Here is a 16,047-nt window from a genome sequence, read left to right on the forward strand (position 1 = left end):
AGCCGGTGCCCACAGCCTTTCAAGACACAGGGTTCTATTCCACCTACTTCCTGCGACCCAAGGAAAAGAGAGGATGGAGACTAATCCTAGATCTTTGTCATCTCAACCGCTTCATATACAAACCAAAGTTCCATATGATCACAGTCGTGGCTAGCATACTATCCTTGCTAGAAAAAGGAATGTGGTTTATGGCTCTTGATATGCAAGACTCTTACTGTCACATAGATATCCATTTGACCCACAGATGATTTCTGAGGTTTACTGTGGTCCCTTGGCACTTCCAATACAGGGTTCTACCGTTCAGATTCACCACTGCTCCCTGGGTCTTCACCAAGGTCTTTTCTATAGTGACAGCTTACCTCTGGCATCAAGATGTTCTCATCTTCCCTTATCTCAATGACTAGCTGCTGGCAGTGCAATCCAGACACAAAGCTCAAGCATTGACTTCCCTGCTGCTTCTACTCCTCTCCTCCCTGGGAGCGAGTGTAAACATCGAAAAATCAATGTTGGACCCTACACAGTCTCTGGAGTTCATCGGAGTGTACATCAACGCGGTCGCTGCGTATGTCTATCTACCACAGGTCTGGTTCCTGGCCCTGCTAGAACTGATTGCTTCGGTGACTTCCAGTCCTTCTGTTCCAGACTGAACTTGCCTTTCCCCTCATGGCCATGTGGTGGCATGCGCATATGTCACTGCCTTCATTCATCTTTGCTTCTGCTGTCTACGACTGTGGTTACAGAAAGCCCATTCTCCGATGCTTCACTCCATGGACACCCAAATAACTGCCCCACCCCAGGGTTCTTTCCTTGCTTTGGTAATGGATGGACCCAGAACAGGTTTGCACCTGATTGCCTTTCCTTCCATCCTGACCAAGCATGATGATCATTATGGACGAACCACTTAACAGATGGGGTGCCCACATATGCGAACACATAATGGAAGGGATTTGGAGCATTTGGGAATCCAGGATGCATATCAACATCCTAGAATTTAGGACAGTATGGAGAACATGTCACGCATTTCTCCTGTTCATCCACTCCCACCATATTCTCATCATGTTGGACAACATCACTATAATTTACTACACAAATGAACAAGAGGGAATAAGGTCACTGTTGCTTTGCGTGGAAGCAGTTTGCCTCTGGAAATGGTGCATCGCACACAGTATCCTGTTGTCAGAGGCTTATCTCCTGGGAACTCAGCAGATGCTCTGAGCAGGAATTTTGTGGCCGACCACAAATGGAAACTACACAACTTTGTGGTCAAGGATATTTTTCACTGTTGTGGGGGCGTCTCTGGTGAGGGATCTCTTTGCCTCCCACACCAATATCAAATGCATCCAGTATGGTTCCAAGGGCAGGCTCAAAGCTCACTCCCAAGGTGACACACTAGTCATTGGCTATAGAATTTCTAAGTTGGACCAGATCAGTTGTGCCTTCTCCCCCTAACTTTACTGCCTTGCATCCTTCACAAGATTCAGTGAGACAGAGTGATGGTCATTTTGATCGTCCCATTTTGGTCTTGCCAGTTCTGGTTTCCTCCTTTTCTCCGCATGCCGAAGCATCCTTCTCTCCCACTAGACATTCCTGGAACTGCTCATGCTAAACAATGGCAGGACAACAGACATCCTGATCCGCAGATGCTTCATCTGAGAGTCTGGTTTTTGGAGGGGCATCTTTGGTAGCATGGGAATGCTCATCAACAGTGTGACGTCCTCTTGAGGAGTAGGAGGGACTCCTCGAGGTGCTCCCACCAAGCCAAATGGAAACACTTTGCCTCCTGGGCTCAACAGAAAGATCTTGCTCCTGGGGCCACAGACATTCCTCTTCTCTTGTTATATCTCCTATCCCGTTCTCAGCTCCATCGAGATGCCTGTAGCAGCCATTAGTGCTTTCCACCATTATGTGCAGGGGCACTCAGTTTTCACTCACCCATTGACTGTACAATTCTGGAAGAGCCTCATGTGGATGTATTCTCCCGTTCAAGCCATCACTCTCCATTGGGACCTCAACCTTGTTCTCATGGCATTGATGAACCACAGGCCTCGTGCTCCCGTTCCCTTCTTTCCATGAAGGTGGATTTTCTGATAGCTATTACCCCTGTGAGAAGGGTGGGCAAATTGGGGATGATTATGGCAGACTCCCCTTTTACTACATTCCATAAGGACAAAGTTTCCTTACGTTTGCATCCCAAGTTTCTGCCGAAAGTGGTTTCCTGCTTGCACCTCACCAACACATACACTTACCTGCCTTCTTTCCAAAGCCGCATGCCTCAGAGAAGGAACGTCACCTTCACTCCCACAATGTCGATAGGGCCCTGGCCTTTTACCTGCAGAGGATGAAGCCATTCAGGAAGTCTCCTAAATTATTTGTTGCTATAGCAGAAAGAATTATGGGGCAGGCCATCTCCACTCAAGGAATTTCTAAGTGGGTTTCAGGTGCATTGCACTCTGTTATCAATTATCGGGACTGTCTCCACCCCTTGGGGTACTAGCCCATTTCACAAGAGTCAAGCATCAGCTATGGCTGCACTTCACGACATGCCACTCATGGACATAGGTAAGGCGGTCACGTGGAGTTTGGTACACACTTTCTCTTCCCATTATGCGCTGGTGCAAGACTGTGTGACAGATGCCTCGTTTGGTGCGGTGGTCCTCTGTTCCATGGTTCCACAATCTTCCTCTCACCCTCCTTCTAATTAGATACGGCTTGTCAATGAATACATTGCTCAAAGAAGAGGAAGAGTTTACTTAACTTGTAACTGGAGGTTCTTTGAGATGCGTGGTCCCTATCTGTATTCCAATCCCTCCCTCCTTCCCCTCTGCGGTGGACCTGATTGATTGAAAATCTTAGGTTTAAACAATCAAACATACAAAACTGAGCTAAGCCTCATCCATGATATCCCAGCCTTCCTGGGTTACCCTGTCTCAACAACAACAATACACTTAGACCCCATGAGTCCATAGCACTGAATGTCCGTGGCCACATCGCACAGCTTTATTGCAGATGTCTAAAAGTTTCACTGGGTTACTACTGATCTAGTGCAGCCAGGTTAATCGTGGATGGCTGCGTGGTCACCACTAGTGTGTGGCCAGGCACTGTCCCCTCCTGACTTCAACTCTGATCTTCAAGACTGAGAGTGAATGGGCTTCATCTTTGAGGTGAGTTGTATGACCAAAAAGTGCAAACTGGGAGTGACCGATGAGCCAGTTTTTTTCCAGGAACAGAAAGGAGAATTATTGGCCTGTAACTGCTGCACTAAGTGCACTGGCCTTTACCTTTAGAAAGTGGAATGATGATCCCTTTCCTCCACTCCATTGGTACCTTCCCTGTGGTTCAAGCCTGGACAAAAATTTGGAATAATGCTACACTTATGGGCACTCTGGTGCATCTGACAAGTTCGGGTGTTATGCTGTTGGGTCCAGCAGGACTCTCTCTTCTCAGTTTCTTTATGGCAGAGTGGACCTCTTCCAATGTAGAGGTTTCAGAGTCAGGGATTTCATCTACTAACTTGTCCAGATCTGAGCATGGAGTTGTTCAGGATAGTTAAGTGCGGTCTTATAATATTCTTTCCATCTTTGTAGGACTTCTTCTTGGGTTGAACATGTGTTATCATCAGCCTTATTTATTGGCATAAACCCTGCACAAAGTCCAGTTTTGGATCAAAGTGATTGAATAACTGTGCAGATCATAATTTATTAATCTTATTCCTTCTTCTACCTCTTTTGCCAAGTTCTCAAAATAAACTTCATGATCCACTTTTACTCGTGCCCAAAAAATACCCCATTGTCATGCCACTGTCTGGCCTCAGATTTCTTTTGCAAAATTTGAAATGTCTGATCAGTTTAGTCAAGGGTGTTGCACGTAGAATTCCAGATTGTCCAAGCTGATTCTGCATCATCTGGGAGAGTGCCAAGTGCATCAAATTTGTTGCACACTGTGACAGAGTACTTATTAGCAAGTGCTGAATATTCACAGATGCATTGTGCCTTATGTTTCATAACAGGTCACTCCTGTTGAAATCAGAGGGTAATTGCCATTTTAGCATAAAGAGATGATAGTCAGTATTTGCTGGGACTTCTGCACCTCTGTGTACACCCGATATGACCTTACTGCTTTATGATCCAATATATGTTTCAGCTCCTTCCTCATCCAACCATTGTTGGAGATCTAGGTTTCCTGATGAATATCTAAGCACCTGAACCAACTTCCAATGATGGTAATATTATGAGACACATAAAAAGAGAGAAATCTCAGATTTATTTATTCTTCTAGAGCAAAATGGGCCAAGAATAGTCTCAAAGCCATTTCTGGAACAACTTGGTTTAGGGTTCATATCTCCAAGTATAATAAGGTCATTGTGCAGTGAAGCAGATCAAGCCATTGGTTCTTGCTACTAATATAATTTATCTTTATTAGCATCTGTAGCTACAACAATGGAGAGCTGTGCATGGCACCACATCAACCTGGCATATAGCAGTCGGTTAGAAATAGGGTATCACACTGAATGATTGATTAAATGGTGGAAAGAGGATGAGTGCCATTCAATTTATGTAGCTAGTTCCTCCAGAATACAGTAAACCTGCATCCTCACAGAATGATGACCATGTTTCACAAGTCGTTGCCTTGGTTATACAATTGCAATGTTGTATCTTTTCAACTCTTGGACTAACAAAACCTGGTACCTGACATCATTTAGGGTTTGTACATTCCTGGTAGCAAATCTGGTGGATTTTTCTCAAATCATTTGTGGATGCCATAGTCATTATGGAGTTCAGCCTAAAGTGTGGACCATGTTTTATTGGATGCTCCTTGATTCCATCTGTCGCCTGGGGACAGGGGAGATGTAGCATGGTGATTTTGTTTAGGGACACCAGTCCTCTTCCTAGAATCTCTTCCACATGAGCAGGTGGTTCTGAGGTTATAGATCAGCCACCTTTACAGCTGTTTGGGAAACATTTTCCCTTCTTTTCTGGATCTGCCATTGGCCTTCACTCGGAACTCTGAGCCAGGGCCCTGATTGGATGCTACTGGTTGGAGTCAGCCAGAACTGAGATTCGTGTTGGCAGAGTTGACCACACCCAGAAATAGCAAGGCAAATCCTGCTTCCCCATCAGCTATCATAAAGGTATGGGCCTATTGATACCTGAACAAATTATCCCCAAATAAATTCTGTGGCTCTTCTAGTATTACTACAGAATGAAGAACTGCCACATGGATACAGACACTTGCAAAATTAATGAGAAGATAAGAGCAGTTACTAGAAAACTTAAATGCTGCTTAAAATGCTGTGGGTTTTTACCTCCAAGGGATCCCCTCTAAATCTGATTTAAGTCAAGTAACTGGCATGCAGTTCAGATAGCTTAGCAGAGGGAACACATGATTGACCATATCTGGCACACAGATGTTTCGGTTTGCATTTGATAACTAGCCAGCAAACAAGCAGATGCCACATTGTAGAAGGGAATCTTCCACAGATGTTTCTCAGAGAGAGTGAAGTTCGCCCTCGGTAGATAAATAGCCATTCTCACTCCTTCTCAGAGTACGTGCTAGACAGTGGGCAACCCAAATACAGAACAATAATTTTGTCAAGAGCTAATGTATATGTAGACTAGTTAGCACAAAAATAATCTTTCTGTGATGTAAAGGAACACTGAGTTTGCATAGCTAGGACTGTCCTATTTTAAACTAATTTGCGGGGGGGTGGGGGAGCCTATCTGTTATGTTCTAGAGAACACAGAATTTGTGCCTTAACAGATTTTGCTGCTGAATCTGGTACTGATGATGACAGTCCTGCTGCTACTTAGATCATTAATAATGGTCACCCACAAAATTTCCATCTCTTGAGCATCATGAACACATAGCATGGAAAATCTATCATTTGCACTGTGCCATGCAGAATCTAAACTTATATTTACGTAAGTCATGCCCACGTGGTGTGGCACTCTGTCCCCCTTCAGTGGTGGCTAGGCCATATAGAGGTTGATGAGCCTGCTACAGCCCTAGCTAAGAGACCTGGGTCTTCTAGTTGAGGCAGTAGAGGCTCATGCATTAAGATCCAGAGCTCCCAGGTCAATACTCACCACAGACAGCCCATCAAGGGGTGTCAACATTACATTTAAAAAAAACAAATATTTCTAGTAGTAAAAGGCTATCATCAAGTGGCTCAGAGGCTTGGTATAAAACTTTGAGGCCCCCCTTTTCTGGTCCTTTCATAGCCTTGTGAAAGGGAGAGAGGAATAGTTCTTTCTAAACCTTAAAGTACATTTGGGTTCAGTTCAAGGGATGTGCCAACATATAGCTTAGCTCTTATTTCTCTGAACCTGGCGCACAGTTGTGAAAATAATCTTCTTCCCAGATAAGTACACTTCTGTATTTGTTTTTTTCCCAGTGACAGCTCAACTAAAGCAATAGAGCAGGGGTAGGAAACCTGTTGCTCAGGGCTACCTGTGCGGTTCAGTTGTTAAATATGACAGCTTTCTTCATAACCGAATGGATTCAGTTCGGTTGCTAATTGTGTAAAGGTATGTGAGGCACCCTTGCCCCTCAGCGTCTTATAACCCCACTTCCCCACTCAAGGAACTCCCAACACAAGTACTCAGTGAAAGCAGTGTAATATGAAGCAAATAGCAATACTTCTCTGCTGTGATGTAGTCATTCCTCACCTCTGCTAGCCTTTAACGGATTGTTGAAATCCTTGCTTATAATTAATTGGCGCAGATATTCAGACCACTTTGGCATTCTGTGTATAAATCTTAATACGTGATCAGAATAATATTTGTCTATTGTATAGGCAATGTAAGACTTAAGGTGTGCTTGTTTATTCTCTCCCCCACTCCTTTTTTTTCCCCCTTGCCTTTTTTTCAAACATCTCTCACTTTTTCTTTTGGAAATGAAGTTTTAAATTTTTTAAATAAATGGGATGGATGGGTCACCATTAATAAAGTGGTACTGCCCAAGCTAGTAATGCCCCTGCTCTTGAAAAGATACTCATATTTACTAACTAGCTAGATTAGATGTGCATACAGCCGGGGGAGAAATTTCATTGTCAATGGCTAGAATTAGATGGGATTGAGTATTTTCTCTACAAAATCTAGGTCATTTCTCCCTGGTCTCTTCTCTTACCAGTAGACCATATTTTCTCAGATTGGTAGCTAACATGGCCTTTGCTGTTCCTCATGAGTAAGGTTTGTTCTTTTGAGGGCTAATACAAATTGTGATAATGGGCAAAGCAGCAATACAAGTGGCTGGAATGTCACTCCGACTCAAATTCCTCTGTACAATGTTTGATGGTGGGATCAGCTAGAGATATGTATGAATAACTTTTCTGTCCTGCAATTTTGTATTTGTTATACTAGGAATTCATGCATGTAGAATGGGGACCTAAGATAGTGTTGTGGAGATATAAAACAGCTCTGGAGTGTGAAGCATGCACACCCAGAGAGACTGGATGGAAAATATTTAGACTATTTTCAGAGTAGCAGCCGTGTTAGTCTATATTCGCAAAAGAAAAGGAGTACTTGTGGCACCTTAGGGACTAACCAATTTATTTGAGCACAAGCTTTTGTGAGCTATAGCTCACTTCATCAGATGCAACTCACCAGAGCTGGGATTGTACCTTCTTTTCTGTTTGGAAAATGCCCAGGAGATACTAAAGAAAAATTTGTGATAATATACCTGTATCTATATGTTAGTTCAGCTTTCTTTAGTTTAACTGAGATGGTATAAAAAAATTTTACAATGAATTGTAAGGAAATATGTGCCCAGGTATAACTTATTGATGGGACATATACTTCTGCTTCATAAAAGAAATGTCAGTGTTTTAAAAGAAATAAAAATAGATGGTGTGGCAGTTGGTCCATTGTATGATGCTGAATTGAAGGGAAATCTATTCACATTGGACCTAGAAAATACTATATAAGGAAAATGCCCTTTTTATTAGTTTGATTTTCAGCGAGTAAATTGTCACTAACAATAAACGCAGTCTTATACTATCCTTCAACAAAAAAACTTTGAAAACAGACTCCAACGAGAGACTGCTGAATTGGAATTAATTTGCAAATTGGATACAATTAACTTAGGCTTGAATAGAGACTGGGAATGGTTGATTCATTATAAAAAGTAACCTATTTCCCCTTGTTTATCCCCTCCCCCCCTCCCCCCCCACAGTTCCTCAGACGTTCTTGTTAAATCCTGGATTTGTGCTGGAAATGGCCCACCTTGATTATCATACACACTGTAAGGAGAGTGATCACTTTAGATAAGCTATTACCAGCAGGAGAGTGGGGTGGGGGGAGAGAAAACCTTTTGTAGTGATAAACACCCATTTTTTCATGGTCCGTGTGTATAAAAACAAACATCTTCTGTATTTTCCACAGTATGCATCCGATGAAGTGAGCTGTAGCTCACGAAAGCTTATGCTCAAATAAATTGGTTAGTCTCTAAGGTGCCACAAGTACTCCTAGTCTTATACTAGTTATACAACAAAAACATCCTATCTGTTGTATCACTGGTTGATCTTGGATACGGCTATATATTCTGTAAAATGGCCAGCAAAGAAGGCAGACGATCAGCATAGTCAAAGGTATCTCCCTCCTCTGCAGCATGTGATGTATGCCTGGCTTCCACCCACCTGGACATCAAGAATACCATTCTTTTCACCAGGCCACAATGTATCCCATATTGTAAGGAAACATTGTGCCAAGAAAAAACACCACCAGAAACATTGCAATTTACAGTGCTGAAATTATACTGGATTAAATAACTAGAAGTATTTGAGCAATAGAGTAAAATTAACTAATTGGTAGTGTAATCTCTCTAATGATCACATGTAATATTATATTTTTGTATGTCCTACCTAATCACATCCCTAGGTTCCTTAGGTTTATACTATGTCTTCCTCCTTTGATGAAGAGCCATGGGGGAAAAGGGATATGCACAGTCCTGGATGCCGGCAGATTATGGCATGAAAGCATTATGTTAAAGCTGTTTCAAATTATAAAGCATGTAGGAAAACAAAATCTCTTAATAGGATTCACTGGTGATGGTGGGTATGGGGGTGTGTGTGAGAGGTTGATAGTATTTGTTATTCCCCTCAACTATTTGTGTATAGGTTCTCTTTATACTCACTTTTCTTCCAAATGGTGGTGGGGAAATGGCCAAGATTAGCCAAAGTAAATAATCCAGAAAATTGTACCCTTGCCTGTAGACAAAGCCTGTTGACATAGCCTGTAGACATTGTGCACTACTTTTGGAGCAAGTCCCTTGAAATCTGAGATCAGTCAGAGTTCCTGAGGTCCTTCCTAAATCTTAGCAAACAGCACCACTGCTAAATATTCAGAGATGAAAGACTATATTGTGTATGGGTTTTTTTTAATAAATACTTCCATAGCAGCTTTCATTTGTGGTCCAGAAAACACTTTACAAACACTAATATAGTAAACTTCATAACACCTCTGCACAGTAGTTAATTATTACTCCATTTTACAGATGGGAAAATTGAGACACAAAAGGATAAAGTGATTTGCCCAATACAATAGAACCCAAAATTCCTAACTTTCATTCCCTACCATATTAGATGGGGTTTTTCTTATTGTGATTTGGAAGTGCTGTGTGAGTACTTCATTCCTTCATTGTGTACAGCATGAATGTGTTTGCATTACTATCTGTGTAAAATAGAGATAGATACATACACATCTCAGAAGTTGAGAAACAATTTCCTTTAAAAGTTATTTCTTTTGTTCAGGATAATTTACAACATATGTTTTTGTGAATCTGCCTAGGGCATCAAGCCTGATGTGGTTAGGTTAACTTTAGTGCCAGAGTCTTTCACTCATGACTTCATGCAGCAGTTGAGCTTTCCTAAAGTTCTAAACCCACATTATGCCTGTGGTGCTTCTTTGCATTATAACTCCTTTTAACATTTTTACATGACAGAAAGTCAGATGTTGGAGGAAGCCTTCAGAGGAATTTAGGATATCAGCTCAATTTGTCTGAGATAAACAGGAGGAGTTTGGATGTGTTGAGCAGTTTTGCCAAGAGGAGATTTGTCCTTAACAATCATAACAACTTTTTGGTTGAGTGGATCTGTGACATCTTCATTTAAATTTTCCAAAGATGGACTTCATTTTCCCCCTGAAACCAAACCTCAGTTACTAGTAATACAATGTGTAAAATAGTTGAGTCCACTGCGGTCCAAACAAATTTAACTTTGAAAGAGTTGTTTTTAAAAATAACCTATTTCTGTTTGATTATTAAAATGTAGTTTTTAAAATGATTTTTTCACATTTCTGTTAAACATAGTTTAGTTGTTGCACTAACTGCTTTGCTGATGATGCTGAATGTGTGTAAATTCTGGCAGCAGATCCTTTTATAACCAAATACCACTTAAAATGAATGGAATAGTACCAGTTACGTCCCACCTTAAGACTGTTGGAAATACATAATATGCCTTTCAGCAATGGTGGTAGCGGGAAAGAAATATCTCTTTAGTACTAAATCTTTAAGATCTACAGTTGTCTGAGTTTCTATTTCCAGCAAATGACATGCTTTAAATGTTCAGGTTTTCCTCTGTGTACATTTTTGCAGTAACAAAGTATAGAGATTAAAAGAATAGATCAAATCCCTAAAATGTGCTGTGGAGAATCTGTTTTTTACGGCTAGATTGATTTTAAAAAAAAAAGGAACTCTGTTAAAACCTTGGGTAAAAGTTTATATTTCTTGCAGCAGCCTCTGCATGTGAAATGTAGTTGGCAAGTATTTTTATGTGTGCCTGTTAGTTTGAATGCACGATGCTGATCTGTTTTTTGTCCTCCCTGACGGTTATTATATCCTAATGGGTGCAACACTGCACTAATGATCCTTGTATATATAAATTCTTCTTGTTGTGTGCAGACACCATAGGGCCACATAAAAATGTTTGCCTCAATTTCCCTGCAAAAAAAGAGCTCAGAAACCAGACTTGGCCAAGTAACAGATTTTTAAAGGTAGAGGAACCCAATAAAATTACCAGCTTTGCACAGCGTGAGTCTACTTCCTTTTGACATATTGTGAGGTGTAGGTGAAATATTCTAACTGAACTGACAGTGTAAGGAGGACAGCTAACTAGAAGGCAAGATAAAAGTAAAAACCACCAATGATGATTGATATTGCAGTAGCTATTAATTGTTTTGGAACCTCTTTTGTAGATTTCTGACACTTCACCTTTATAACTTACTCCTATGCAAGTCTTGGTGTAATGAGATTTAATCTAGTAAAGTCAAATTTACTGTATCAGGGAGTAATTTTTAATACAGTCGTTTCTTGAGACCTGAGTCACAAAATGTTTTTTAAGAGGATTAAGGAGCTTTAGCTTCATCTAGCTTTGAAGAAAAAAGTAAAAATCATCACAGAATGCTTCTTTCATATAGTTCAATGAATGTTGTTAAAATGGCACCAATTCAAATGAGGTTATGAAACATATTGTGAGTTTATTGCACACACTTGAAGTATGGTATATAAAGCTCAGGGTTCAGATACTGTGCAACTGGGAACTTGGGGATCATTGCCATCACTCCAGAATTTGAGAGGCGGGGGGTAAGAAACCAAGCAAATTGTTATGATTGTACATTTTTCCATTTTTGTACAGTGCTTCCAACATGAAGGATGCTAGTGTTGTTGAGAGTGGGTGAAGAAAAGACATAGGGCTAGATTATTAAAGGTATTTAGGCACCTACAGATGCAGAAAGATGACTAGAAGTATTTTCAAAAGCACATGGATGCCCAACTGCCACTTTTGAAAATCCCACAAGAGATCTACATGATTCTTTAGGTGCCTGAATATATTTAAAAATCTGGCCCTTAGGCCCCAATTCAGTTGATAGCAGGTGAGCTCAACTGTCTGCCTGTGCCTTAGCAATAACTGCAATAAGTCAGAAAGCAGTATCTCCGTGCTGTTTAATACAAGTAATCAGTTGTTCAAAAGATAAATTAACTCATGCTCATCTTCCTTTGTATTTTAAGCTTAATATTGATTATTATTGATTCAGTTTTAGGTCTGTTTATATATCAGAATATATTGGAATATTTTATTTTTTCCCCTTATCATTTTGAGGCTCAATGATTGGCTTAATCCTCTCAGTTTATTTTAATGTGACTGGTTATTGTACTCTTCTGTATTTAGCAATAGTTATATTTGGGTATTTAGCATAAAAATGAAAAATGTCCGTAATGTTGGAGCCTTTTCTGTCCAGTAAACCATCCTCCATTTGGAGATATAAGCACTAATATAACAACAATCCTGATTTTTGAGTTATCATTCTTGTACTTTCTGTAATTTAAACCGCCAGTTATAATTATATTTCTGTACATTTAAGATCTTTGTCATTAATTACTACTTTTCTCATCCATAGAAGTAGTAAAAATTGTTGTACATTGCTTCATTGCAAATCCATTTACCAGTTTGAACTAAACAACTATACGTACTGTAGAAGCTGATGGAAAGACATACCGGTGAAATCTACTAAAAAAAATAATAAAAATCTTCCCTTTTTAAATACATTTTTCAATAGCCCAAGGTTGGATGGGAGAGGAATGAAACTGAGAGGGGAAAATTTAAGCTAAAAATCAGAAAAATGTCTTGATAATGAGATATATTAGGCTGTAGAAATGATCTTTCAAGAGAAGTCCCAGTCTCTTGGGACCTTTTGAAATTGGACTGGATAGTACATTAGAAAACGTCTTATATAGAACAAGCTTCAATTGGCAGGTAGATGATCTAATAAATTCCATCTCTAACTATGTTTATTTGAATATAAAGTAATTAGCTTAGCTGTTTAGTTTTTTTGTATTTGTCTAAACATTTTAGTTCTAAAAATGGGACAAATATAGAAGTATTCTTCCTTTTTTTCCATTGGTAATACCTTTCTCCCTGCCACTTTCCTTCCCCTCTAGCCAAGATGTAATGTCAACAACAGATGGAATCATAATTGACAGACAAAATTTTAAAGCCTTCTAAATGTCACTGATCGTTTTAATAAAATTAATTAGCCTGCCACAGAGAAAATTTACTAGCCTGCTGGTTAATTTCACAATGTAAAATCGTGGGGTAGGAGGGAGTGGGGGAGAAACCTTATTACTTTTGAATAATTATTTAAAGATGTGTGCCTTGCCTAATTCAAACATCATCGATGGCGAATGCAACAACAGCTTTTTATATCTTTTAAAATTGCAAGTGATCACATCTCAATATATAAGTGAGGAAATCAAATACAGCTGAAATTTAAAGGTATCGATCGGGTACCAACTAATGATAATCCACTGGTCACATAGAAAACTACTGAAACCTAAGTTTTGGTGGTGATGCTATTAATATTCCTATTACTATTCAATGTAAGCAAATAATTTAGATTCAGGATACAAAGTGACTTGAAATTATATGCCTAAATTAATTTAATGTTCTGAATCTTGATAAAAACACATTTTGTTTTCAGAAGAAATGAGATCTTTAGTCAGTTCTGTGACATTACATAAAAAATCTTATTGGCAGCGAATATTCACTTCACAGTGTACCTAATATACCTGTAGTCTGATTTAGTTTTGAAAAACATGACTAATGTAGTGCCTAAATTAAATTGCAGTGAGACACGCAGATGATAGAATTAAATACCATGAAGTTCAGATCTTCAGTAGGAACTAGTTTAGCCTTTTTCCTTTTTTTTTTTTTTTAAATTCCATTGGGCAAATGAAGTGAACAGTAATCTGCTGAATAGAGAAGTTCATATATCTCTATTAGAGCTGATTGGAAATTTCCCCACAGAACAGGTTTCCAATGAAAAATGCTGCTTTAACAAAATCAAAACATTCTGTAGGAACATGTCAGTTCTGTCAATGTTTGAGAGAAACCTGCCTGGCTTCCTGCCAGCTCACCTGCTCACCTCCCCAAGCTTCCCAGCTCTTCAGCAGCCCACCTATCAGGCTGCTGGGGATCCAGCAATTCCAGGCTCCACGCCAGCCTAGCCTACCAGGGCTTCTAGCCTCTTGACTCCTTGACATCCTGGCTGTTAAGAAGCCAGAGAATCCAGGTTCCCCAGCTGGCCAGCTCCTTGGAGTGCCAGGCAGCCAACTGGCCACTTCCTTGGCTCCTTGTTGTCTAGCTCCCCAAGCAACCCAGGATGCTGGGTGGCCAGCTGATCAGCTCCCTGGGTTCTTAGGCTCCCAAGCAGCCTGTCCCAAATTGGGAAAAAGTCAAAACATTAATCTTTCAAGTGAGCTACATTTTTAAAAAGTCCATTTCTGGAGAACAGTAATGAATTTTTTCAGCTTTCTCCTGGAGCAACTCCCATCCCAGGCTAGGTCCCCAGGCTGCCTGACTCCCTGGGCAGCCAGTTCCCCGACTGCCTAGGTGCCCATCTCAATGGCCCAACCTATAGAGCCACTTGCATTGGGAGTCAGGCAGCCCCAGGAGCAAGCTGAAAAAATTCATTACAGTTCTCTGAAACTTAATGTTTTGAAAATTCAACTCCTGTGACATATTTAGAATTTTTGATTTTCTCCCAATTTGGGACAAAAAAAAATCAAAAACTTCAAAAAAATTTTCTGGAGTTCAATTCTGTTTTCTGTCCAGTTGTGTTACCTAGATATGCAAGATATGTTACCTAGAAAACAGGTTAACCCAATATGTTTTTTTAGTGTGTAATTTTTTATTTTATCCTTTACAGCTACACTAAATGTGGATGACTCCATAGTCGACCTGGAAACACTGGAAGCACTGTATGAGAATGTAAGTATGACAGGAAAACATGTGTAAGAGCACAATATTCATAGTTTCAGATTTTTACCAAGTGCAAACACACACAAAAAATAAATACAATTTTATTTTGTGACTGTATTACACAAGAGAGAGTATATAAAAATTGATTTTTCTTAGGGAATGTAAGAGTATTAGTGGATATCATCAAAATGTAGTTAGCCAACACAATGCATGTATTTTGCCAGATCAAGTCTCCCAGTGGGAATATAAACCAATCCAATCCAATTGGAGCTGGATTAAGATTAAATAAATTGCAACAAAAGACATTGCATGACCTGTCATCTTCTCCCCCACAAAATATTGGCCTCCCACCACAAAGAGGCTCCTTCTCACTGTCTATATCTTCTCTCACTCCTATCATACCTTGGGCAGACTTTTCCTTCTCCCCTCCCCTTGTTTCACTTTTCTTTAAGTCATAGCCTGGGAGGGTGTCCCCTTTCCAGATCTTCCCCCCCTCAAACTTTAAGTCTACTTTTAAGCCATAATATATGATTTGCTTTGTCTTGCCTGACCGAGCCAACTATTCTACAACACAGTGCAGTGTGCAATAGCTTTCTATTTGGTAACCAGGAAGCTCTAGAGGGAGTTGAGTTATGAGGCAGAGTAACTGGCAGAGGAAGGGGAAGCAAAGCATCTACAGGACGCTGCCAGGAGATATCTTTGACCTTGAAGTGTTTAAGCTCTGGGAAGGAATATTCCCAATCTCGTTGTGGGGAAGGGGTTTTCTCTACTCTCTCTCTCTAATCTGTAAAATGGGAAGGTAAATGTGGAAACATGTTTAGGGGCTGTTTTTGGAAACTGGAGTATAGGACAATTTGAAGGCCTTCTGTAATGTAAGATTTAGAACTGGTGCACAGAGGTATTAATCTGCTATGCAATAGAATAAATTTGATTTTGTATTATGACCTTCATAAAACAGTATCATAGAATGCTTCACGGAATTAAATAATACAGGTGCAAAATTCAACTACAAAATGAAAATAGAGAAATAGTTATGTGAATGTGGTGATGGGTTTATGGCAACTTTCTGTATTTATATCCTGCTGGCTATGAAAAGGGGGTCTCTGTCATGAGAGCACTTGCCCCTACAGTGAGGGAAACAGCATTATAGGTGCAAATGCTGGCTAGGCTGTAGTTAAAGGAGAAAATCCTCAGAAAAGTTCTTCAGTAGGATCCAGCCAAGATAAATATAATGACAAAGCAGAGAAAATAAGTCTTGAATCACATAGGTGAGAAACATTGAAAGATATCAAGTGTTC

The 16,047-nt window shown here is 40.1% G+C and overlaps 1 protein-coding gene across 2 annotated transcripts in view; it reads left to right on the forward strand.

The window, feature by feature from the left end:
- Window positions 1-16,047, forward strand: part of LOC140913108 (formin-like) — a 246,746-nt gene that overhangs the window by 109,098 nt on the left and 121,601 nt on the right. For both annotated transcript variants that reach the window (XM_073348842.1, XM_073348843.1), the window contains one exon: window positions 14,697-14,758. In XM_073348842.1, the coding sequence (XP_073204943.1) occupies window positions 14,697-14,758 (62 nt within the window). The remainder of the gene's footprint in view (window positions 1-14,696; window positions 14,759-16,047) is intronic.

Source organism: Lepidochelys kempii, chromosome 6 (assembly GCF_965140265.1).
Source record: "Lepidochelys kempii isolate rLepKem1 chromosome 6, rLepKem1.hap2, whole genome shotgun sequence".
NCBI lineage: Eukaryota > Metazoa > Chordata > Testudines > Cheloniidae > Lepidochelys > Lepidochelys kempii.